Raw genomic sequence first — 10,802 nt, 5'->3', positions numbered from 1 at the left:
CTATGTCTCTGCCTCTCTCTCTCTGTGTCTCTCATGAATAAATAAAATCTTTTTTTTTTTAAAAGAAATTGGCCAAGTCTTTTTTTTTTTAAAAGATTTTATTTTTATTTATTTATTCATGAGAGATACAGAGAGACAGAGACATAAGCAGGCTCCTTGCAGGGAGCCTGATGCAGGACTCAATCCCAGGATACCAGGATCATGACCTGAGCCCAAGGCAGACATTCAACCACTGAGACACCCAGGCGCCCCTGAAGTTGGCCAAGTCTGATAGACCTAGGGCCCATGATGAGGAGACCCAGGAGTGGGCTGACCCTCTAAACACAATGTAATAGGATACACAAAATACCTTAGCTAAAGAAGACAGTGGTTGAATTGGCTCTGGGCAGTAACTAGTTAAGTCTTGGCTGCTGCTAACTTTATTCCTGATCTATGGCTGTCCCCTGGTGGTTTTCCTGGGAAACTCACAAGCCAAGGAAATCCAAGTCTCTAGTGGGATGAAGTGAACTGGACCAAACAGCTTACTTGGTCAATCTTTTTTTAAAAAAGATTTTATTTATTTATAAGAGACGCAGAGAGAGAGATAGGGGAAGAGACAGACAGAGGGAGAAGCAGGCTCCATGCAGGGAGCCTGATGTGGGACTTGATCCCGGGACCCCAGGATCATGCCCTGGGCTGAAGGCAGGCACTAAACTGCTGAGCTACCCAGGGATCCCCTTTACTTGGTCAATCTAAAAGCAGCCCAATCTAAAAGAGATGGCCTTTCAAGGTCCACATTTCCCAACTCACTTGTGAAGAGGGCTGTAATACCTGTGACTGCTAAAAGCTGATTGACAGTACATTGATTAAAAGAGGCAGCAAGAGGGCAGCCCTGGTGGCTCAGCAGTTTAGCGCCGCCTTCAGCCCAGGGTGTGATCCTGGAGACTGAGTCCCAGGTTGGGCTCCCATGGAGCCTGCTTCTCCCTCTGCCTGTGTCTCTGCCTCTCTCTCTGTCTCTCATGAATAAATAAATAAAATCTTAAAAAAAAACAACAACAACAAAAAACAGGCCGCAAGATATATGCCCCATGATTATACTTGGACTTCAAAAGCAGGAAATGCCAAGATTTAATTAACTTGGCCATTATTTGCCACAACTTCACATTTCATTTTTAAGATTCTATGCTTTCTTCATGGCTCAAGGCTCCCAAAAGACTACTATGCTTCATGCCAACTTATAACCTTTTACTCCCTGCCCTTTCCCTTACCTGCCAATTTAGTTCCCTTGACCTTCCAGATGTTATTACTCAACTAAGTGGTGTGTGCTTTCACTGCTTCTTTCAAGCACATATGGTTGTTAAGAGTGAGCAAAATATAGCAAAACAATAAGGTCATTTTGCATAAAACAGGCAAAGTCTAATTGGGCAAAGAGGGAAGAAATGACAGTTTCTGAAAAGAGTCACGTCTTCACTTCACTCTGGGCCCATGGTAGCTGTGTCTACCTTCCACAGATCTGAGGGAAAACACTTTGAAAGAAGTAGGTGATCACCACCAACATGCAGAAGACAAGACCACCAAGTTTTATTTATTCAAAAGGACATTTCCAGTTGCGCAAAGAGGCCACAAGTTAGTGTTGTTAAAAAAAAAAAAAATCAAACATCTGCTAATCAAGTGCTGCATTTAATGAAAACCACCTTAGACAGAAAAGGAGACAGGAGAGAACTATAGAGAACTGGCCACTCAGACGTGAGTTTCTGTGGTTGAGCATGTCCCCTCCACTGACATGCTGGGCACCACTGGACAGCCAGTCACTGTTGTTGAAGCAGCAGAGCTGGAGGTGCTGTCACAGGTCAGCAGACTTGCTGGCCCAATGTACGGAACTCAAGGAGGCACTTGGAGATAAGGAACTTGCGGATGTAATATCCCAGGAGGTGGGGGAGGTTGGGAACCCGTCCTCCGCTGCAAAGGCTGAACACCCGAGGGCAAATTATCCAAGGGCCCTATGCAGCCTCATTTGGGTCCTGACCAGCTGGACCCTCTGTATTCCAACAGCAAGAAACACTGAGGACAATTAAATTCATGCCTATCCCTCCCTCTCTCTTCTTCCCTCTAACCCTTCAAAGAAGATATTACAAGGGCAATAGATCTGAGCTCTCAGGAAACAGGGTCTGGAACCTTCTGGAGGCTGAGAGGCATAAAATGGTGGTGTAGAAATTCCTTTCATCTTATGGCACTGATTTAGGTTAGACTGGATTTCTCCTGCCCTCCCTCCACTTGTGCTCTTTCACCCCCAGATGGACATACTGGCTTAAACAGCACTAGCCTTCAATCTGAACTGGGATTTCCCAGCAGAAGAGATGCTGGTTGTTGTCGCCCAGAAGCATCCACTCCACCACCAGTTTTATCTGGATAAAAGAGAAAAAGAATTGGGAAAAATGAAAGCAGGACCTTGCCTCAATCCAGAACTGATTTAACTATAAACCCTAGTAACAAACTGCCTAATTCTTCAGATCTTTCTTCTTAAATCATGCCATTTATGAAGGCTGCTTGGGATGTGACCACAGCCCATGGCCTCAAACTTAGAAAAGCAAACTAAGTCACACCTATGATTTGGTGTTAGTGGCACCACATACTACCCTCATGAACTCAACAGATATAATTTTTTTTTTAAGATTTTATTTATTTATTCATGAGAGACAGAGAGAGAGAGAGGAAGAGACACAGGCAGAGGGAGAAGCAGGCTCCATGAAGGGAGCCTGACTTGGGACTTGATCCCAGGGCCCCAGGATCATACCTTGGGCTGAAGGCAGCGCTAAACCGCTGAGCCACCCAGGCTGCCCAAGAGATATAATTTCTAAAGCATTCTTTTCCCGTTTAGATCAATGGTACATAATGAAGCCTTGCACAGAAGATAATTTTACACTTAAACAATTTCTATGTATTTGGCAATCTGATCCAACTTTTTCCAAGCATAACCATGAAGAACAGAGAGTAAAAAATTAGATTTGTAGGAATGATAAAATACCTTGTTAGCTGGAAATATCAAAACACAAAGGATGACCAAAACAGTTTGACCGTATAAATAATTTCATGAACAATAATGCTTTGTAGCAATATAGCTTCAGTTGTATACCTTCCTTTTTTTTTTTTTTAAACGATTTTATTTATTTATTCATGAGAGACATAGAGAGAGAAAGAGAGAGGCAGAGACACAGGCAGAGGGAGAAGCAGGTTCCACGCAGGGAGCCTGACGTGGGACTTGATCCTGGGTCCTGGGTCTCCAGGATCACAGCCTGGGCTGAAGGCGGTGCTAAACCGCTGGGCCACCCAGGCTGCCCTGTATACCTTCCTTAAATTGTTCTTTCTTTCTTTTTTTTTTTTGGTAATACACCTCATTAAAAACCTCTGCGTTGACTTGTTATACTCTGAACTGCCCCTTCTAATAAGTAAATTTTATTTATTTATTCTTGAGAGATACACACACAGAGAGAGGCAGAGGAAGAAGCAGGCTCCATGCAGGGAAGGGAGCCTGATGTTGGACTTGATCCCAGCCAGGATCACGCCCTGGGCCGAAGGCAGGCACTAAACCGCTGAGCCACCAGGGCTGCCCTAAAGCTGTTTTTCAAACTACCACATACGAAGTGCCTACTGTGTCAGGCCTTAATTAGACACTCTGAGTAAGTGATGAGACTCAGAAATGCCAGTGATTTAATGGATACTCTGCAAATTAATCTACAAACCTGTTCCTTTTTTAAGATTATTTCTCTCTCTATTTATTTGACACAGAGAGAAAGCCAGAGACTGCCAATTAATCTATAAACCTGTTCCTTTTTTAAGATTACTTCCCTATCTCTCTCTCTCTCTCTATCTAAATTTATTTGACACAGAGAAAGCCAGAGAACAAAGGCTGAGGGAATGACAGGGAATGACAGCCTGAGGCAAAGGGAGAAGTAGACTCCTACACTGAGCAGGGAGCCCTCTGTAGGGCTCAATCCTTGGGATCATGACCTGAGCTGAAGGCAGATGCTTTAACTGACTGAGCCACCCAGGTGCCCCTACAAACCTGTTCCTGACCCATGGGGTCTCCAATATCCCTTAAACACTGACTCCCTATATTAGAATCTCATTGGGATGTTCTTTAATTACTTGCCATTTCTAGAAAATAAATGGCCAGATTGCTCCTGGGTTCTACTTGATTTCCTTAAAAAAAAAAAAAATTCCTTTCCTTTATGGAAAAAAAGGAATCCCTTTACTTCCTTCATTCCTATCAGGATTCCTATCTTTAATACAGGCCCATTCCAACAGGTTCCCTCTCACAAGTGTGTGGTAGAAAAAAAAGTAGGTATAGAAGGGCGAGCTAGAGGGGAAGGTAGGGGCTGGAGACAGATGGAGGGGAGAAAGAAGTGTGTGGGAAAAGTGCCTCTGCTGCAGAGCTAGGAAACTACTGTTCCTCTTGTTAAAAAATTAATGGAGAAACCAGGATTTTTTAGATAACAACCTGACATCTTGAACTATTTGATACTTGCCTAAAATTTTTTAACAGTGCACAGGTTTCAGGGTCACAAGGCCCACTTCTAAAACTAGATACAGTATTTCTTAGAGGAGTGGACTCTGTTTATATAGCCTAACATCAGAGGCTCAAATTTCTTCATTCATAAAACCGATGTAATAATGCCTCAGCAAAAGGTGGTCATGAGGATCCAGGAAAACAGTGTATATCAGAATGGAATCAGCAGGTGACAAAGAACAAAGGGGAAAGGGGCATGGTGAAAAATATCTGCCCTGCCTCAGGATTCCTAACACTACAACTCTCTCCTTACCCCCAAACTTCTGCTTCTTCATCAAGGAGTGATGAAGGACTCCTACTCCACTTTTTCCCTCCTGCCTCCCCTGCCCCCCCCCCATTTCTAATCTAGTCACAGGCTCCAGTGTCCTGAACGACAAGGTCACTTACAGAGGGGTATTCGTTCTTCACTGGCAGTTTGTTCAGGTAGCTGTAGGTCTTATCTTTCTGGATGGGGCAGTTGATTCCACTCTTACAGCCATCAGCCTCAGGAATGGGAAAGGGAACTGCGATGCCCAACACGATGCCATACACCACGGCTTTGCTACTTTGAGATGGAATATCTAAGAGGAAAAAAAGAGAATCAGAGAGTGAAGGAAACAGCCTGTTTCTAAACTGTAGGTGAAAAATTCAGTTATGTTCCCAAGCAATGGCAGTGCTATGATAGCAAATCATAAAGTCTGTACTTCTTAATTCTCAGTCTGTTTTTCTTTGTAGTTATGCTTGATACCTCTGTGAATGCTACAGAATTAAGTATTCACTCAAAAAAAAAAAAAAAAAAAAGCAACTAAGCAACCAAAAGGGTGTTTTCGTTGCTCTCACCCCCACCTTGCTTGCTCTTCACTGTCTTTTGGTTTCTCGGGAGAACCAGAGCTACGTAAATAACCTTACCCAACAAAGTAATGGAGTTTTTTGGCAGTAAACTTTCTTTTTATTAATTATATCAGCTTTTATCAGTGTACCGGGTTATCTTACAGAGCTTTAGAAGATTGGCCTCTGAATTCTCAAATGCCCTGCCACAGGATTCCATTAGATATTAAGAACAAAATGGAAAGGAATCAGGGCAGCCCCAGTGGCACAGCGATTTAGCGCCACCTGCAGCCCAGGGCGTGATCCTGGAGACCCTGGATGGAGTCCCACGTCAGGCTCTCTGTACGATGCCTGCTTCTCCCTCTGCCTGTGTCTCTGCCTCTCTCTCTCTCTCTGTCTCTATGAATGAATGAATGAATGAATGAATGAATGAATGAATGAATAAATAAATAAATAAATAAATAAATAAATAAATAAAATCTTAAAAAAAATGGAAAGGAATCCCCACAGAAATGCCATGAGCTGTAACAATAAGAGAGAACCCTTTAGAAACTGGGTAAGATTAGAAAGAGGAGGTACATTTCTTGCCATCCCGTTACCCTCCACATCACAAGATGGGCAGAAGGAATAAATACAATAAATTTGTGCAACTAGAATTATGAGCTGTTAGGTTATTTTGGAGATCTGGAATATTGGCTCTGTTTCCTTTCTGGGTTGAGGATTATTTTTGTTTAGAAGGTACATTCTTGGTTTGGGACAAGAATGGGGGCAGTGTATTGTCCAGGAAAGAAAACAACTCTAGTTATTTGGAGCTATGTTTAGGCTTAAGAACAGATGATTACAGGAACTTTGAGATTTCTTATTAGACTGCCCTGTCTAGTTCCATAGATAAAAAATAAGGAAAGGATTCAAGGTAGATGCCCTTTCTAGAAATGAAGCTCAGATTTTTTTCTTGGGTCCCAAATGAATTCCCTAAACCTTATAGAAGGTAAGTCTGAGCTTTGCACAAGTTGGAAGGGAGATCACAGACTTCCTGGCTGCAATTCTCCTTCCCACATCATCACCCTCATTCCAATACTTGGGACTGATGTTATGCTTTAAAATGAATTTGAAGGCAAGAGCTACTTTTACTCACTACTGGTGAAGGTGACATTGACACTGTAAGATTGGCCTTTGTGCAGTTTGCAAGGCTGGGTAGGGCATGGGTTCACGTTCAGTTCTTTTATAACTCCAACTGCGGAACCTGTTAAAAAAAGAAAAATGAATTGGAATAGGAAGGAAAATGAATCACCTATGCTGTCCCCTACCTAATGGGAGGGTGCTCTGTTCTCCAGGAAACTCTTCATATTTGATGGCTGAAGGGGAAATAAAATCAGTTAAGTATAAAAAGCTAGCTCCCAGGCAGCCTGGGTGGCTCAGCGGTTTAGCACCACCTTCAGCCCAGGGCATGATCTTGGAGACCTGGGATTGAGTCCCTTGTCGGGCTCCCTGCATGGAGCCTGCTTCTCCCTCTGCCTGTGCCTCTGCCTTTGTCTCTCTCTCTCTCTCTCTCTCTCTCATTAATAAATAAAATCTCAAAAAAAAAAAAAAAAAAAGCCCGCTCCCCTGCTCTATATCCTGGGAGGGCTATACCAGGGAAAGTCATCCACACCCCTCCTTCCATCCCCATGCAAGATTTAAAGCAGAATACATATGGCACAAGTGATGACTGCTTCAGCCTCAGGGCTGCCATTTCCACTTGGACTCTCAAGACTGGCTGCTCTTCAGCTGCCCTCCCCCACTTCTTCTCATCCTGTCTGGCATTGCTCCAAATTGGTGGTCTCTGAGCTTTGTGCACCCCTACCAGTGAAAACAATTTTAAGAATGCATCTGCAGTATACAGTGTACACTCCACTTTGGAAATGTGTTCTTCAAAATAAGTGTCTTTGAGATGGGGTGTCTGTTTTTTTAGTCTAAACAAAGAAGTGCTATTTGCTCCCAGTAAATGTTTGACCTAAATAAGTTAAATAAAATCTTTAAAAATCTCACTGCCTGGGGATGCCCGGGTGGCTCAGTGGTTGAGCGCCTCCCTTCGGCCCAGGGTGTGATCCTAGAGTCTTGGGATCGAGTCCCACATCAGGCTCCCTGCATGGAGCCTGCTTCTCCCTCTGCCTCTGTGTGTGTGTTTCTCATGAATAAATAAATAAAATGTCTAAAAAAAATCCCACTCCCTCATCTAGGTCCCTGAAACTGGACAGCTGAATTTGGAGAGAATGCAAGCAAACTGCTAACACCACCTATACCAAGGAATGTTTAAGCTCTGCCATTTGGCCATCATGGCTGAGAGGTTGGTTCTGGGACCTGACACTTGAGTTTGCAATCTCACAGGTTCCCTGACTTCCTATGAAGCCTCAAAACAAGATACTTTATTCCTCTGGGGAGAATAAGTGAGTAGCCTCCTAGGGTCAGTGAGCTAACACACATATAGCTCTTAGGTAAGTGTTTGCAACACAGTAGTTCTGTGTAAGTGTTCATTTTATTACCATCATATCAGGATTCAGTCCATGAATTTAATCTAGAATAGTTGCTCCTGGGTAGGTTAGCAAGTTCCCTCTTGACTAAAAAGGTGAGCCTCTCCTTTGCAGTCATCAGGTTAGTAGCTTAGCCCATAGGATATGAAATGAGAAACTCATGTAAATGTACTTGGCTTTCTGAGCCTGTGCCAGCTCTTGGGTGGGACAGTTTCATCATACTGACCAAAAGTGTTCCAGCTAGGTCTATAAATAATAACTTGCTGTCCCTCATCCTCAGCTTCCTTCTCCAGCATGGCAATGTTCTCAAAACACACATGCAAGAATTCTCTTCTTTAAACATTGTCTTCCAACCTTCTATGAACAGGAAAAAATATCCAGAACTCCAATGAATAACCCACTGAAAATCAGTGCTTAAGCCAGAGCTTTCGACATCCACTTCTATCTGCTTCTTTCAAGGCAGGGTCACCTGATCTAGTGGGACCTGAATAAAAGGTACTACTTGTAGCTCCTTCATCCAGCTTTCCTGACAAGAGGTTCTTGGACTTTCAATGTCAATAGAACAGTCTCAGTCCTAAAATGGCAAAAACAGCAAAACCAGTTTGCTTGGCCCCATTGCTTACTTGAGGAAATACCACTCCAGAGTGGTAGAGTGGAACTTGAAAACCTTTTGATGTGGGCACTGAGGTTTTTACATTGTTATTTTCCAATTCAAAAGTAAATTGAAAATCTGTAACTGAAAAAAAAAAAAATCTGTAACTGAAACCATCCTTCCTTTAAGATGTTCTTGCCATAGGGGTACATCCGCTTTTTTCAAATGAGAACAATCTCTGGATTTGGTTTCCATAGCTTTTTTTTTTTTTTTTAATGTTAATGTTACCACAGAAACTCAAAGTGGTTCACAAACACCCACTAACTTCCTACAGCTTACTAGCTGTGAGAACTTGAGTAAGTTACTCCATGTGCCTGTTTCCTCATCTGTAAAAAAGATCCCGAGGGTTGGATGAGTTAATAAAGTTAATATAGTATCTTCATAAAAAAATTGGCCACTAAGTTTAATGGAGGGAAATACAGTAATTTAAGATAATAATAGCATTTTTCAAGTGCCAGTAGTTCAGTGGAACAGGATTTGTTAGTTTTTTTTTAAAAATTCTATTTATTTATTCATGAGAGACACAGAAAGAGAGAGGCAGAGACATAGGCAGAGGGAGAAGCAGGCTCCACGCAGGGAGCCCGACGTGGGATTCGACCCCCGGTCTCCAGGATCACGCCCTGGGCTGAAGGCAGATGCTTAACTGCTGAGCCACCCAGGCAACCAGATTTGTTAGATATTAAAAGGCCAGCAGACTTTACTCCATCAGTCCTGTCCCCTGGTCTACTTTCCTTTTGCCTCAACAAGAATGCCTCACAGATTTTGATGGAATGCCTGGGTGGCTCAGCAGTTGAGCACCTGCCTTTTGCGGGGGGGGGGGGGGGGCATAATCCTGGAGACCTGGGATTGAGTCCTACGTCAGGCTCCCTGTATGGGGGCCTGCCTGCTTCTCCCTCTGCCTGTGTCTCTGCCTCTCTCTGTGTGTCTCTCATGAATAAATAAATAAAATCTTAAAAAAAAAAAAAAGAATTTTGACGACATAGTGTAAAGAGTATTTATTCCCTCATTTACCTTTTCAACAAATATTTATTGAGCAGTTACTATTACCTGGGCACTAGACATAAGGCATCAAACTTATTCCGGTTCCCATTCTGCTGGGTGACTTTGAGTAAGCATATCTAACATCTCTGGAATTCAGAGTGATTGACTACAGGATCTCCAGGTTGCCTTCCAGCTCACAAATCTTATAAAACGTCTTCTTTCATGTCTCATTACACCTTTGCACTTCGGGAAAAGTTCTGCTCGGAACAATTCTATAGACTTGACTGAAGGAGCTCATTATTTCGTGCCCTCCCCCTCCGCCCCCTCCCCCCCGTCGTGTTTCCCAACAAAGATCCCTACCACAGCAACAAGAGCGGGTTGTGTGTCACAAGCTGTGACCAGCACACGAGTTTTATATCCAGGAGGAAAAAGTGATAAAGAAGCACAAAATCATATAGCTCAAAGGAAGCGGTGATGGAAGAAATCACGCAAAAGAGAATGGACTTTTGACTTGCCAGCAAAAAGGGAAATTTAAAAGAAAAGCAAACGGCGTGGGGAGGGAGAGGGCATCCGAGATAAGGGGCATACAAAAAAAAAAAAGGAAGTTGTGCCACCCCCCACCCGCCACCCCCCACGCCCCGCGCAGCATTGGGACCTTCAACGGCCCGCCCTACAGACTTCAAGAACTTCAGCAAAAGGCCCAGCTCCAGCAAACGCCCAGGGACCCCAGTCGCGCGTCCCAGGGAAGAGACGAAGCTGCGCGCCGTCGGGTTTCGCCGCGGGCACCGGCTCCCGCAGCCCGCTCCCGGAGGGTCCCACGCCGAGCCCCGCCGCCCGCGGGGCCCGCCCCACCTAGCCCGGGGGCTCGGGGCTGGGTTCGGGGGTGGCTCCCGCAGAGGGCGCGGGAATCTCGGGCGGGTTCGGGCTCACCACAGTCCTTGAAATGCACCGGCTCCGCCAGGGCCGAGGCGCCGAGCGCCAGGAGCAGGAACGCGGCGACCAAGAGACGCATCGCGGCTAGACAGGTTCCAAGCGCTCCAGGGAGGAAGAAGCGACCGCCTCGGTCACAAGATAACCTGCCGGGGTGGGCCAGGGGAGGATCCCGGTCAGGCGACCAGTCACCAGTAACCCGGGCTGGGCCCGCCCGCGGCCCGCCCCCTGCTCCCGGCTGCCCAGAGCCCCGTTTGGCTCGGGCCCGCCCAGACGCCGGCTGTCTCCGCCCATCCTGCCCGCCCCGGGCCCCGCCCCCCTCCCCGCCCCCTCCCCGCCCCGGCGCTCCGCCCGAGCCTCTTGGCACGCCCCCTCC

The 10,802-nt window shown here is 45.1% G+C and overlaps 1 protein-coding gene across 1 annotated transcript; it reads right to left on the bottom strand.

The window, feature by feature from the left end:
- Positions 1 to 1,536: 1,536 nt before the first annotated feature.
- On the bottom strand, positions 1,537 to 10,609 carry NPC2 (NPC intracellular cholesterol transporter 2). The gene is made up of 4 exons (XM_055304569.1): positions 10,427 to 10,609; positions 6,489 to 6,596; positions 4,934 to 5,106; positions 1,537 to 2,384 (listed from the first exon to the last, which is right to left on the bottom strand). Exons 1-4 carry the CDS (start codon positions 10,506 to 10,508, stop codon positions 2,298 to 2,300), a joined length of 450 nt encoding a protein of 149 aa, XP_055160544.1. The 5' UTR covers positions 10,509 to 10,609; the 3' UTR covers positions 1,537 to 2,297.
- Positions 10,610 to 10,802: the final 193 nt, after the last annotated feature.

The sequence above is a fragment of the Nyctereutes procyonoides genome, unplaced genomic scaffold (assembly GCF_905146905.1).
Source record: "Nyctereutes procyonoides isolate TBG_1078 unplaced genomic scaffold, NYPRO_anot_genome, whole genome shotgun sequence".
Classification (NCBI taxonomy): Eukaryota; Metazoa; Chordata; class Mammalia; order Carnivora; family Canidae; genus Nyctereutes; species Nyctereutes procyonoides.
The sequence above is the reverse complement of the archived record's forward strand: the minus strand, read 5'-3'. Positions and strand labels throughout refer to the sequence as shown.